Source organism: Mustela erminea, chromosome 16, assembly GCF_009829155.1.
Source record: "Mustela erminea isolate mMusErm1 chromosome 16, mMusErm1.Pri, whole genome shotgun sequence".
Classification (NCBI taxonomy): domain Eukaryota; kingdom Metazoa; phylum Chordata; class Mammalia; order Carnivora; family Mustelidae; genus Mustela; species Mustela erminea.
In genome coordinates, this window is record NC_045629.1 from 75,716,132 (window position 1) to 75,731,389 (window position 15,258).

The following is a 15,258-nucleotide window of genomic DNA, read 5'->3' on the forward strand; positions in this document are numbered from 1 at the left end:
CAGGAGGCCAACAGGAAGTGGACACTTGTCTACGGACCCAGAGCCATGGTGTGATCTTATCACACCTGCATAGATACATGGTCGATCTCCAGGAGAGGAGGCGTGGTAGAACACCATGCAGGTGTGGCTACCCAACCATGCAAAAAGGATGCCAGCTTGGTTGTTCTCCTTTCCAGTCTGTCCTTGGTCACATTGTGGAAACTGAGGAAGGATAGTATTTCATTATTTCTTCCATCTATTTTCTTCCTACTTACCAAATGTCTTTTTTTGTTCATTAATTCATTTATCTAATATTCATTGAGTGTTTGCAGGGCACCAGACACCTGCTCAGTACTGGAGGATTGTGTGAGACACCATCGCTGCCTGCCAGAAGCTGAGATTGGTGGGAGGCAGAGAAGCTCATAAGCAGACAAGTAAACTGTAATCTGCTACTAATATTGCACAGAAGCCAAGACCCTGGCCCTGGAGGCAGGGCACCAAAACGGAGTCTGGGTTGTGCCCAAGTTTCAGAGAGATGATCGAATTTTCCCAGGGTCCCAGAGGATGTGGTGGAGCTTGAATTTGAACTGAGGTCTATGTTGGGCCAAAGCTCTCACTCTTCCTAATGTTCCCACGGCTGCTCAAGCAATTTCTTACTCAACATTCTGTATGAACTCTCCCTTCAGAATGGCTTTTACAATCTGTCTATACAGCTTGGAAGTAAACCAGCTGTCATTACCTCAGAGACATTTTTGTTTTGATGAACATTTGAATTATCTAATTTATTAGCAATATTAGCAATTGATGAGTGATTTCTGACTACTTTTATATATGCATAGAAAATAGGGGAAAAAGCCTTTTTGCCTATCCAATTGGTAATAACTGAAGAATGTGTCTTAGTACTTTGTGCTGCCAAAGGTGTGGAAAACATGTGCTCTCAAACAGTATTAGTAAAAGTGTAAACTTATGGGAGATGTCTTAGAGGAAATTTTGGTAATTTGAATCACTACAAAATTATTTCCCTGTCAGACAGCAATTCTACTTCAAGGATTGTATCCTACAGCATAATTAGGCAAGTACTCCAAGTACACAGGTATTCATCACAGCATTGCTTATAATTATAACAACACTGGGGATAAACTTAATTTCCATCAAGAAGAGACAAATTAAATACATTATAGTACATTCTTTCAACAATACTATGAATTCATATGAAGGATGAGACATATTTATATTCATTGGAATAGAATGGCTTTTAAGGTGCACTGATTAAAGATGGATTATAAAGCTGCATGGAAAATGTGCCAGATATGGCTCCCATCTTTTAGTGAAAGAACATGAAATTTCAGTTGGGCAGATGGTGGCTTAACACAAAACTACATTTTTGAGTGTGTTTGCAGGTGGGTGAAGCCATATGACTAAACTCTAGATGATAGAGCATGAGAAGAAGCCATGTGGAAGGTTTCGAAGTGTGTTTATATAGTGAGCGGGAATGTCATCAGTTCCTTTCTCCTCTCCAGTGTGGCTGGAATGCAGATGTGGGGGCAAGCCATTCTGGACTATGAGAACAAGGGCAATGCATCATGGGAGGCAGAGCAACAAACTAGAAGGAGCCTGGGCCACTCAACCATCAAACAGAGCAGCCCTGGTAGGTTTACCCAGATGGTCAGACACAAAAACTTTTACCTTCTACCCTCCATCAGACAAATTATTTTGGGGTCCTTTGTCGTAACAGCCTGGCTTATATACTAAATTATATAGAGAATACAGAGTAGGATGGGTAGATAGATGGGCAGATGAATGGGGCAGGTGGGACAGTAGACAAGTAGGTTAGATGACTAGTTGACAGGTGGCTTAGGTAGGTAGATCAGAGAGGTGGTTTACACCACCTTGGGTCATGTGATTACCTATGGATGTTGAGATTTTAGGTATTTCTGATTTTTTTAAATTATATTGTCCCCATTGTATGGCATTTTGAGATCATAATACATTATTTTTTTAAATCAAGAGAATTTAAGCTATTTTCATATTAAAAAAAAACTAAAAATACACAAATTCACCCTCACAGGGGGGCTTTAAGTCAGAGTTGAGACTATTCAAGTGAAAATGATCCAGGTCTGAAGAGTATCCACAAATATATCTTCCCCTAGAGACTGAGCAAAGGCAAGATGCTAACCTGCGTACAGCCTCTCATGGTAGTGATCTGAGGGGAGTGGACAATGGTACATTGTGATGTGTCACAAAAAAAAATTGCCATGGCTTACAGAAGGAGCAGCACACTATTTTATCAATGGTAATGATCAATGGATCAATTATTTTCAAATAAACATTTCAGGTGTTTGGAAATATGCTTTAGCTCACCAAGGGGAGTTAGAAACTCTTTCCCTACAGATGCAACTCCAATTTTTACATTTTATTTTTATCTTTTATGCACTCAGGGCAGGGACTCAGCGCCCATTCTAAACTGGGCCCCCAACAGGGACTAATGAGAGGATGAGGAAGCTGTGGTTATGGACAACATTTGTCCACCAACGTGTATTTTGTTGCTAAGATTTGAAGGACCAGTTAAACAAGGTAATGGCTGTGAGGTACTTGCTGCGGGGCAAGGCATACAGTACTCATTAAACATTACTAAGTACTCTCTTTAAAATGTTCACAATATTTGTTCCAGAAATTCCACTTCAAAGAATCTATCCTTTGAAACTAATCTGAAAATGGGAAATGTTTTAGGCACCAAGATGTCCAATACAGGAATTTTTATGTTAAGAAAAACCTAGAATCCATCCAAAAGTCAGCAGCATATGGCTAAGAAAATGCTGATGTTTCCAGGTTATGTAGTCATTACAAATGTTTGCAGAGTTTGTAATATCCTAGAAAATATTTTTAAGGTTGGGTCAAGTGAGAAAAAGACCAGGAGGCTTTTCTACCTTCACTCCTTACTCTCTTACAATCTATTTGTTTTTTTTTTTTTATTTCCAGCATAAGAGTATTCATTATTTTTGCACCACACCCCGTGCTCCATGCAATCCGTGCCCTCTATAATACCCACCACCTGGTACCCCAACCTCCCACCCCCCGTCCCTTCAAAACCCTCAGATTGTTTTTCAGAGTCCATAGTCTCTCATGGTTCACCTCCCCTTCCAATCTATTTGTTTTTAAATGAAAAGTCAAAGAGATCCTTTTAAAATATAAGTTAGATCACACCACTTCTCTGTGTGGATAATCATTTTGGCTTCCTTCTTATTCAGAGTGAAAATCAAAATCCTTGCCGTGGACTATAAACTTTTACTTGATCCTCAGAGCCTTCCCTGAGGATTTGCCCCCACAACTCTGAGCTCATTTCCTATGACCATCAGCCCTGGCCCACCTGCTCCAGCCATGCAAGCCTCTCTCATCCTTACCCTGCTGCCTGGGTTTTTGTCTGAAACACTCTGGCCCTGGGTACCACAGGGCTGTCTCTCTACTTCCTGCCTCATTAGCAAAGACTTCCCTGACCATCCTACACACAGCAGCCATGCCCACCACCATTTCCCTCCTCACCCTTTCCCCTGCTTTATTGTTCTCATGGTCATGTTAGTAGCCAACATACCATGTATTATTGGTGTATTCATTGATTCTCTGTCCCTTCCTATAGACCCTAGTCCATGAGATCAGACTGAGATCACTTTGCCCAGTGTGGTACCCCCACACCTAGAAGAGAGTATGGCTAATATTATGTGCTCAGTAAAGAACCATTGAATGGGTGGATTCGTGGTGAAATATTAACTTTCAGTTTTACTTTTTGGGATTCTCTAAATAGAAGGAACATCAAATAATTTTAACTTTCAACTGTAAAAGTAATACAGGAGTATCCTAGCATCGAAGGATCCGGGGATGCCCTCGTCCGCCGCAAAACATGCATCCTGATCTTTCAGGGGTGAACACCTACCTGGTGCCCACATACGTATCTCTTTACCAAGAGATATTCCACACGTTATTTTGTAACTCTGTTTTTTTTTAATTAAAAATGGCATAGAAATGTTTCCAGATGTGAGCCAAATCTAGCCACACCCATTTATTTATGCATGGCCTGTGTCTATTTACTGAAGTATAGACTACTTAACCATTTTCCTAATGGTGGGTATTTACGTGGTTCTCAGAGTTTTCTGTTCAAACAACGCTGCATGAACATGTTGTTCTTGCCCCTTTGTTCAGACATAACAATTTCTCTAGGATAAAAACCAAGAAAAGAACGTTCTCGACAGCGGATGGGTACGTAGCTAAGCATAATAGATACCACTGTCTTTTCTTATTTCACTCTAAGGAGAAAAAAAATTAAGTCAAACTCATCTGAAAGGGGACAGGCAAAATCAGGAAAGCCAAAAGCCTGGCGGGTAGCGCCACCCACCTGACAAGTCATTGGTCCTGTTGTTCACACAGTAGCAGTACCGGGTGGGGTATTTGGTGGGGTCCACAGTCTTCAGGTTGGAAACTGTGAAAGAGACAGGATCCATAGGGCAGTCCTGACAAGAAGCCTGGCCCTGCAGGACTATTACTCACCATCACGGCCACCAAGAAGAGTCCAGCAGCACTTACTGTTGTAAACGGCCACAGAAAACTTGTGGAAGGCAAAGGAGCTGTAGGAAGTGATGCTTAGCAAGGAGAAGAACTTCTTGGTATCTGCCACGGATATTGAGATAAAAGAAGCCGTCAGACAGATGCCTCCTGACAATCATAATACCATCAATTAGTAAACAGATAATAGAAATTAAAAATATAATGAACAGGGTGCCTGAGTGGCTCAGTGGGTTAAAGCCTCTGCCTTTAGCTCAGGTCATGATCATGATCCCAAGGTCCTGGGATTGATCCCCGCATCGGGGCCTCTGCTCAGCTAGGAGCCTGCTTCCCCCTCTCTCTCTCTGCCTGCCTCTCTGCCTACTTGTGATCTCTATCAAATAAATAAATAAAATATTTAAAAAAATACGATGGAATCCACCCATACGATAAGGGTTGCTGGAGGGGAGTTGGGTGGGGGATGGGGTAACTGGGTGACAGGCATTAAGGTGGGCATGGGATGTGATGAGCACTGGGTGTTATATGCAACTGATAATTTACTGAACACTACACCTGAAATTAATGATGTACTGTAGGTTGGACAATTGAATTTAAATTAAAAAAAAAAGTTACCTTTTAAAGCTCTATTCAGCATTCCATTCACCAGCTCTGTCAGGTTCAGGGCAGACAGATCGACCGACCTTGCAGGCAGCTCTGGAAGAGATTCGCAGATAATGTCACCAGCAGGCTTTTCTCACAACAGAAGTTTCCCATTTCTGACACTCAGGCAGACGTGCCTCCTCTTTGGACATTTACTGAACTCATATCCACAGCTGGGCACAAGGAGTTCAAAGATGAAAGTCACTGCCTGCGTTCAGGAGGTGACAGCCAGTGGCATACATCATGACAAGTTAAGATAAGAGATGTCCACATGAAGGACAGGGACACTTACTTTGTGAATAATTTGTCTCTGCCTTTGGAGGCATTCAGGATGGGTGGGGAATGCTCTCGTGTAATGGAAAGTTCAAGTAAATGGCACGAGTTCTCAATAGCACTGCATTTGGAAATGATGACACTATCTAAAAGAAAATGCTCTGACTGGGCACCGACATCCCTGGGAGATTTTTTTTTCCCTTATTCTGCAGTTCTGATGCTTGGGCACTCAGAGATTCAGGTTGAATAGATCTGGGATGTGGCCCAGACATCTCCACCAAAATCGATCAACCGATTGTTCAGTCTCCCAGATATCTGTAGTGGGCAGCTGAGTGGAGAGACACTGTTAGGTTAAAATCTGTCCATCTCCTAGCAATTCCCGGAACATCCCGTAGAGCAGTTGAGAAGGTGGAAATAGTGGTTAATGCTCCTCTTTGTATTTTTACTTACATGGTTGTTTTCAATGTTTACTAAATGTGCAGAGACTTGTGTGGATCACACAATCTGAAGACTGGGGACATGCTGCACCAGGGTGTGGGGACTGTGAGTGTCTGGAGAAGTGGGGGAACTCCCTTGGCAGCTGGGGCCACCCACAGAGCCCTGAGGGAGGAGACTCACCTGTGGTATCGAGAAAAGTCACCCCTTTTTCCTTCCTCTCTTCTCCAAGTCCAGATGCTGGGGAGAGAAAAGGCTTCGTGGGAGACATGGGAGCCTGCAACCTCCGGCTCAAGCTGAGGAGAAACCTTGGGGGCCTCAATGCAGCGGCCTTGGGCTCAGTGAAGGTCAGAGTCACTGGCCCTATGAAAAGGCAGCCTCCTCTCCTGACACTCTAGTCTTCTTGGACTGATCTTAGCCTGGAAGTCTACATTTTAATAAACAGGCAGGGGATCTAAGCTACCCTACCCCTTTTCCAGATCAGGAAACCGAGACTCAGAGTGGACAAGAAACCTGCCTAAACAAGAGAGGGCTGTATCTGCTTCCTAAGAGTGGCAGAGCAGTGACCTTTCCAAGATATCGGGCCACATGCCCACTCAGTGGGGCTCGTGCTTTCAAAGAAACCACCATAGGAAATTTTGGTGAAATGCCTAAAGCATGCACTCAGTCTTTATTCACTCAACAAACACTCACTGAGGGCCAAGCAATCATGCTGGGTGTCGGGTCTAAAGAGATTGAAGGAAAGGGGCAAATCTCCACCTCTGTGGGGCTTAGGGTCTATGCCTCGGGTGGGAGGAGGGACAGGCATGTGCAGTTGCACACGAGGGCATGGTGGGATGCCGAGAGCTCCTCTTTCATGGTGCCTGGCCTGATCTAGTGGGGAGGGAAGGGCCTCCCTGTGGAGGGGACAGAAAGCAGTGACCTGAAAGCTCAGCTGTTTTGGACTGGGGGGCATTATGAACATCCTGCATTTGTTGCTATTCTTGTTGCCATGATTCTGTTTCCTGTTACATTCCGGGGGAGCAATTGCTTTGTGTCCATTGGACAAATGGAAAAACCAAGGCAGAGATAAGCTGAAAAATGTGTTCCAGAGTTCCAGAGCAAGTCAGGAGAAGGCTGGCCCAGTTACCTGTCACACTGAGGACAACAGCCTTTTTTCCTTTTTAACGTCTCTGTTTCCAGATGCTGAGAGGAAAGTTCTCATGAATGAAATAGTGTCGTGAAATCAAAGCCTCACAATTTATAACACCCTTACAAGTCACCTTGTCCAGCATTCCCTTAGAAGGATCAGGCCCAGGAAAGAGAAGTGATGTACCTACATCCCGTATCTAGCTGGTAGTCCTGTTTCCCCTCCCTGGAGTCCCTGGTAACCAGCTTTCTACTCTCTGCTTCTAAGAGTTTGACTATTTTGGATACTTCCTAGAAGTGGCATTGTGTAGTAGTCATCCTTCTGGGGCCGGCTTGTTGCACTTAGCTTAATGTCGTCCAGCTCCATCCACGCTGTTCTGTATGGCAAGATTATCTTTCTTTCTTTTCATTTTTTTCTTTTATATTTACTTCTTTATTTGTCAGAGAAAGAGAAGGAGAGCACAAGCAGGGGGAACAGCAAGTAGAGGGAGAAGCAGGCTTCCCGCTGAGCAAGGACACTGATGCGGGACTTGATCCCAGGATCCTGGATCATGACCTGAACCACCCAGGTGTCCAGATTATCTTGGGCCAAATGGTATTTCGCTGTATGTACATACCACATTTTCTTTATCCATTCATCTGTGGTTGGATGTTTAGGGTGTTCCCTGGCTTTTCAAGCAGCCTGTGGGAACTTAGATCTAGTTAACTTCTGTCTGTTTAAGCCAGTTTGACCTTTCAGCAGGTATCAAGCTTCCTGGTTAAATACAGAGGCTTGGGGTCAGAGGTAGGCTATGGTTCTTCTTCCTGACACATGGTTACTGGAGGAGGTGGGTTGTGTTACAACAGGAGGAACTCAGAGACAAATGTTTATGATCAAGCAGGTGCAAGGCTGGCATGCAACCTGCTCTCCCGTCTGGTGCTGTGAGCGGCCCTGCACCTGAGCAGTCTACATGCCGCAGCCCCAGTGACATTTGTGGCAGACACTGACCTCACCTGTGATAGGAAGGAGGGATCTCCTTGCAGGTGAGGGATTGGGGTCCTGTGGGCTCAGGAGCTGCAGGTTACAGGGCTACTGTTCTACGCTACGAGACTTGCAGGATTCCTGCACCTGTAAAGCCCGGATGGTGGGCCCTGTGCAATCTTCCTAATCAAGAACTGTCATTGAACACGGCTCCTTCCACCAAGGAAACATCATTTCCACCAGTCCTTTTTTGTAATTGCAAACCTGTGGGTGGATTTTGCTAATGATATTTGAAGTGTGAACTCAACAGCCCTGAAGCAGAAATTTCTGAATGGAATGTCATACAGAAGCAATTTTCAAAGAAATTGCCAGACAGAGAATACAAAACTACTGGTTTCTTTCTGGATAAAAAGACCACCATAACAAATAGCATGGAGGACATGGGGAGTTAGAGAGGAAAAGGGAGTTGGGGGGGAATTGGAAGGGGAGGTGAACCATGAGAGACTATGGACTCTGAAAAACAATCTGAGGGTTTTGAAAGGGCGGGGGGTGGGAGGTCGGGGTACCAGGTGGTGGGTATTATAGAGGGCACAGATTGCATGGAGCACTGGGTGTGGTGAAAAAATAATGAATACTGTTATGCTGAAAATAAATAAAAAATAAATTTTTTAAAAAAAGACCACCATAGTAGCATCTTTAAAATAGAAGGTGTTGCAACTTTTTATACTTTTTCTTGCTTACTGTTTTAATCACCTTTTATCCTTTATGATTATCTGTGGAGCAGAAATTATTCCCCCATTTAAACAGGAGGAAATTGAAGGCTCAAATAGGGGAAATATTTATTAAAAATTATGCTGTTTAGGAGTGCCCAAGTGGCTCAGCCATTTAAGTGTCTGTCTTCCACTCAGGTCGTGATCCTGGGGACCTGGGATTGAGTCCCACATTGGGCTTCTGGCTCCATGGGGAGCCTACTTCTCCCTCTGCCTCTCTTTCTCTCTCTCTCATGAATAAATAAATAAAAACTTTTTAAAAAGAAGAAAATTACACTGCTTATACACAAGAAATTGGTACAACTGGTGTCCTCTGGGGAAGGGAAGTGGTTGGCTGGGGACCATTTTAACTTTATACACTTTTGTACCTTTTGCCTTTCGAACCACATGAGCATACTAGTTAAATAAAAATTAGGGGCGTCTGGGTGACTCAGTTAGTTGAGCATCTGACTCTTGATTTTAGCTCAGGTCATGATCTTGGGGTTCTGAGATTGAGCCCCTCAAGTTGGACTCTGTGCTGTTCGTGGGGCCTGCTAAAGTTTTTTTTTTTTTTTCTCTCTCTCTCTCTGTCTCTCCCCTGCCTCTCCCCACTGCTCACACTCTGTCTCACGAGCTCTACTAAAAAAAAATTAAAAATGAAGAGTAATCCCCTAACCCGCCCCCCCCTCATTATCCTGCTTGTTCACCAAGTTAGGAAAAGCAACCAGGCCCCCGCCTCCTATGTGTTCTTTATGTTGCAGTGCATTCATTGTCTTGCTGTAAAGCCAATTTCATACCATCAAAAAGAAAAAAGAAAAGATGAAGAAAGATGAAATTATTGCTAAGGTGTTGATGGCATATGACAATACTTCCCATTATGAAATCTTCCACGGTTCATAGAATGTCATGATCTTTGTGGATTTAATAAGATCATGAGAATCCAGGTGTGCCATGAACCATAAGGCAAGAACAACTCCCAGGAACTATTCCTATGACAGAGTTTGGGCTACGGATGCAATCTCCGTGTTACAGATGGAAAAAGTGAGACCAGGAGAAGCCAAGGAGTTTGCCCAAGACAGAATGATCTGGGCAGGAGCACCTGTCCATTTACCTGTTGTAGGAAGGACTGTCATGAACTTTTCCTTCTTGGATTCTCCTTTAACAGCAGACACTAAAAGAAGAGTTTGTTCATCAGAGAATTATAACCCAAATTTGACATCAGAAAGTATTTAATTCAAGATACTTATTGTAAAGATGAGAAAATTATGATCTGACGTGGTGATATGTCTTGCTTACAATCCCACACATAGTTTGTTCATTCAATTTAGTCATTGAATATTTACTGATCAACTCTAACAACGCTAATGATTGACTGTTGTTTGACGGCTGGATTTTGATAAGCGTTGTGTGTGTTAGGTGCTGGGGATGAGATGATGAACAAGTAGGCACAGATTCCATTCTTATGGAACTTATAGTCTAAGGCAGACATGAAGGAAAAGAAGACTCAAGGATATTACTACAAATGATGTTGAATACTTTGGAGGGCTTTGAGGGTGTGTGACAAGAAGTCTGATTCATTTCCATGGCCATGGGAGGTGATGTGTGGCTGAGATCTGGAGCCTGAACAGTATTTGGATAAGATGTGAGTAGCTGAGGGGTGATTCAGAGTGTAGATGACAGTGTGTGCCCAGGGGCTGAGGTGAGCACAATTATTGTAAAGGACTGAGCAAAGGCCAATAGTGATACAGCACAAAGAATGGAGGAGACAGGGTACTGTAGGAACTGGTGATGGCAAGATGGGCAGGGTCTTGCACAGCATGTGAAGGATTCGGGATACTGTCCAAAGAGAAGTAGGAAGTCACTGCATAATTTGGGGTGGCTGGAATGAAGGAGAAGCCTGGAAGCTTACGTAATGAGATGTATGAAAAGCTCACCCAAGGTGATGAGGGGAGAATAGGTCTTGGAGAGGCAAGAGGAGAAGCAGGGGCTGATTTGAGAGCTCTCTTAGTGATCCAGAAAAGAGAAGACAGAGGTTTGGACAAGAGTTGTAGCAGTGGAGGTGAGGATAATTCTGTTGCAGAAATGGGACTCAAGTTTAAAAAGTCAGAGGACAAAATCAGAAATGGGGAATTCATCACCGCCATTTTAATCAAACTCATTTAGGATTCTGGCCTGAGACATTGGCTGCTGCCATTCTCTGAAGCCTAGTGAAAATCCAAACTCATCATACGGAACAGACACTTTTTGAACACTGAGTGGACCCACCTGTGTTCCAAAGGGACAGGACACATGTAAGACCCACACACAGCCTCACTGGAGGACAGGGTACCAGGAAGCCTGCCATGTCTGTGATACTCTGGCCCACCTAGAAGCAAGCAAGCAAGCCCTTGGAGGAAACAGGTTGGATTGCTAGGCACATTAATGCAGAATGTCCTTGAGTCATTAGAAATACAATCTGTAGAAGACTTTCGATAGTTAAGATAGGTTAGGTTATGTTGAGATAACAAATTAACTCCATCATCTCATTGACTTAATTTAACAACAGAAGTTGATTTCTTGTTTATATTAACACTTTCCGCAAATTGGTGGGAAACTCTGCTCCACACAGTCACTCAGGAACCAGGTTAATGGACTTTCACTGCCTTGTAGTTCTCTGTGTGGTCCCTGTGGGCTCCTTACTCATTGGTTCATTGTGACTGTGGAACGGACAGAGCTGGAAGATTATGCATCAACTCATATATGCTCTGGAAGGAAGTGACATACTCACTTTTTTTTAGAACCCATACCAGAATTATGCCTGTGACCCTGCATAACTGCAGAAATTTGAGAATCTGGGAGGAGGATGTATGCATAGTCACAGCCCATCACTGTATCTTCCATGGGTTTTCTGGCTGTTTAGCTGGGAAATACCTTCTAAATACAGCATCACTGTTCCTTTATAAATAGGAAAATATTATACTAATGCATGAGAGTATTCACTTTCCTTCCTTGTCTGCAACACAGTGTGACAGGCATTTGCTCTACAGAACCAGCATGAGAGTTCAAGCTGCAAAGCTGAGAGTAATAAGAATAATGGTGAAAAGTTATTGAATGCTTTCTGTGTGTCGGACACCACACAGAATGCTGCCCCATGCAAGTGAGGTTACCACTTAGTAATTGCAGTATCTGCATATATAAATATTCATGTAATGCCCATTTAACATACAGACTGCACAGACTTGCTCTGAAGAGAGCAGAAATTTGCCATTGGTAGACAATGGAATAGACTTTGGAGAGAAAGAGCAAAGTCAAGAGAAAATGTCCTGGGGTTGGGAAAATGTCCCAGGAACTGAGCATCTTCTTAGCAAAATGTATTTGAAGAAGTTCTGCTGTCTGTTCGGGATGGAATCACCTTTAGAATTTTCTTGAAACATCCTGGTAAACATTTAAAATGCTTTTGAATTACGGGTAGATACTAGAATGGCATTTTTTCTAAATGCCACCCTGGACAGAGAGAGTCCTTAGCAGGGGGCAAGAGACCAGGGATTCCTAGGAGTCCTCTTAGTCTCATAAATCTGTTGACTCTCTGAATCTTCTTTCCTCATCTGCAAAATGGGGCTAAGAAACTTAGTTAAATGGGTCTTTGTGAAGATTTAAGCTAATGAGTCCAAAGCATTTTATCCAGCGTCAGGCACATAGTAGGTGCTCAATACATATTCCAGTCATTGTGTGCAGAATGGTGATACAAGGACAGATCAGACATGCCCCTTTCCTCAAGCTGATCTATAGCTTAGAGGAGACAGACACATGAGCAATTAATTCACACACAAGGCCAAATGAGCTATGTTCTCCACAGAGAGATTTATAATGGGGATGAGGGAGAGACAGACAGAGAGACAAACTGGTGAGTCCAGGACTTAGCACATTCTCCAGTAAAGGGGTATGGCGGTGAGGTGGGCAGGTGACATGGGGAACTCGTGAAGATTCTTTCCTTGTACCTCAACTCACCTCACCTTTCTGGGCTTTGTGTGGAAAATGGACAGAGTCTTAGCCACCTTGAAGATATTTCATAAAGATTAAATGAGATCAAGAAATATGGTCCCTAGCACAATCTCTGGGCTAGGGTAGATACTTGGGAATCTTAATTCCTCTTTTGTTCTCTTATCTTTTTCTCTTTCCTCTTGCTCTCCCTCCCCCTCCCCATCTCTATCTGGGGCCCCACTTGGTAGCAGAGGCTTGAACAGGTAAAAATATATAGTTGAAAAATAATTATCTCTATCTATATAATGTATACATTTCCTTTTTTTGACTCCTGCTTCACTGTGTTAACCACTGTCTTCCATTTACAAAGAGTAAATACACAGTTATTATCTTAAGGATGCATTTTTTATTGATTTTTTTTTCTTGGAGAAAAATGTATTTTTCCTTCTGTCTAGTTTTTTATTTTTGGCCATTGGCTCAATCAGCTATGTGTTTGGGGTGGGGTTGCCAAATCAAGCAAATGAAAATATAGAACACCCAGTTACATTTGAATTTGAGATAAAAGATGAATAATTTCTTTAATATATCTCAAGCAATATTTGGAATGACCCTAGTTTGGAAAGTGGGAGAGTTTTCCTAAAGAGAACTTGCTTTTACCACAGGCTGGATGTGACACTGACCCAGGCGTACTGTCTGGGGAAGTCTCTCCTGCATAAACAGAGGTCGATGACTGAACACATGAGCTGAGAACTGTGAATGTCACATTCTCTAGCCTGCAGACAGCTCTCTCTCCTTGTTCAAGCACCTCCACGTTGCTGAGTGCCCCATCTAAGCTGCTCTTTGCTTTTAGCCCCATCGGACCCCAGAAAGGAACAATGAGAAGATGGAGAGAGACAGAGGCTGTGTACAGTGGTTCATGGGGCCAGGCAGGCTCTTTTCACTCTATGGCTTACACCAGCAGAACTGGCTGGATTTTGCCTTTCAAGCCAAACTAAGAAGGTCAATCCCCTCTCAATGACCCCTGGGGAGCCTAGGCCACCGTGGGCCCCTCTAGGGAAGAAGGAGGGGCTGGGGTTAGGTCATAGACACTTGATTTTAATCTTGAGTTGGCCATTGACTGATGTTGTCTGGGTTAAGGCACTTGACCTTCGTTCACTCAAAAGCAGCTGCGGAGTGCAGGGCATGACCAGCATGACCCTGGAGCCCAGCTGCCTGGGTTTGCTTCCTAGTCCTGCCATTTGCTAGCTGTGCCAGTCCCTGAGCCTCTCTGTGCCTCAGTTTCTCCCCAACATTATCCTGAGAACTAAAATCTGTTACTGGTCAAGCATAATACACAGTGTCTGGCACAGAACAAGCACGACCTGTACGTTTAACCAGAAGTGTGGTCTTAAAAGACGTCGGCATGCCCACAGCAGGACAGATCAGATTCCTCATTTGGTAGAAATACAGTCCTCAAAGTTCTATCCTACAAAGACTGGATCAGATCCCCAAAAATTTAACCTCAAACTAACTTACCATTTCAGTGCATTCCCCGTGGCTCTTACTGGGTAATTATTCATGAACCATTGTTTTCTTTAGTGGCTTTGGCAGAAAAGCTAGTCATATGACAATTTGACAAAAATAATAATGTGCTGACAAAGATCAGAACATGCTGCCCCCAAAGATGCCACCAAAGGCCAATGAGAATGAGCAGATGCAGAAATAAGCCTTCCCAGAGCCTCTCTTATCTGATTAAGACCAGAAACTTTTCTTCCCGCAAGATTTTATTTATTTATTTGAGATAGAAAGAATGAGAAAGCACAAGCAGGGGGAGCAGCAGAGGGAGAAAACAGAAGCAGACTTCCTTCTGAGCAGGGCACCCTACATGGGGCTCAATCCCAGGGCTCTGAGATAATGACCTGAGCCGAAGGCAGACACTTAACTCACTCAGTCACCCAAGTGCCCCAAGACCACAAACTTCTGAAAATGAGGACTGTCATAAAACCCCTTTCCCTAGAAATTTACACCAAAACGGGCCTGCACACACAAAGACGATCTTACGCCAAAATAATTCCTATCTTCCATTTGCTTCCTCCTAGCTTTACCTTCCCACAAGTTAGCACCCTAGGAGCTCAAAACCCTTTCCCTGTCCTTGTCACTTCCCCGCAAATTTATCATCCTTCTGTTAAAATGATAGGCAAGCCTCAGGGCCTGACCAGATCTTTTCATTTCCTTTCTGGGAGGCCCACCATATGCATAGGACATAAACCTTTTCCCCTGTTAATATGTCTTTTGTCAGTTCAATTTGCAGGGCCCCAGTCCATGAACCTAAGAGGGTAGAGAAAACATATTTTTCCTTTCCAACAGTATAACTTGTGGAACCTCCATTTTGGGGCAGCATGTCTGGTATTTTACCTTCTCAAGCATCCCTTGGGAAAGACAAAGATATTCCCATCATATGGGACAGGGCCCAGGGATCAAAGGTGGAATCCTGTGCTGGTGGTCCGATGGCTCCTAAGTGGAAGTACTGTGTTTCAACCACCGTCTTTCAGATACAAAAGTCTGTTTCCTTTTTCACCATGTTCCCCTCTACCCACGTCC

At 43.6% G+C, this 15,258-nt stretch overlaps 1 protein-coding gene across 1 annotated transcript in view; it reads right to left on the minus strand.

Annotated features, from left to right (window-relative positions):
* Nucleotides 1-11,062, minus strand: part of HHLA1 (HERV-H LTR-associating 1) — a 32,317-nt gene extending 21,255 nt beyond the window's left edge. Inside the window, exons 1-6 of the mRNA XM_032316015.1 lie at nt 10,984-11,062; nt 9,830-9,889; nt 6,064-6,120; nt 5,146-5,226; nt 4,555-4,638; nt 4,367-4,450 (exon numbers count right to left, since the gene is read on the minus strand). Coding sequence (XP_032171906.1) covers nt 4,367-4,450; nt 4,555-4,638; nt 5,146-5,226; nt 6,064-6,120; nt 9,830-9,889; nt 10,984-11,062 — 445 coding nt within the window. The remainder of the gene's footprint in view (nt 1-4,366; nt 4,451-4,554; nt 4,639-5,145; nt 5,227-6,063; nt 6,121-9,829; nt 9,890-10,983) is intronic.
* Between the last annotated feature and the right edge of the window lie 4,196 nt (nt 11,063-15,258).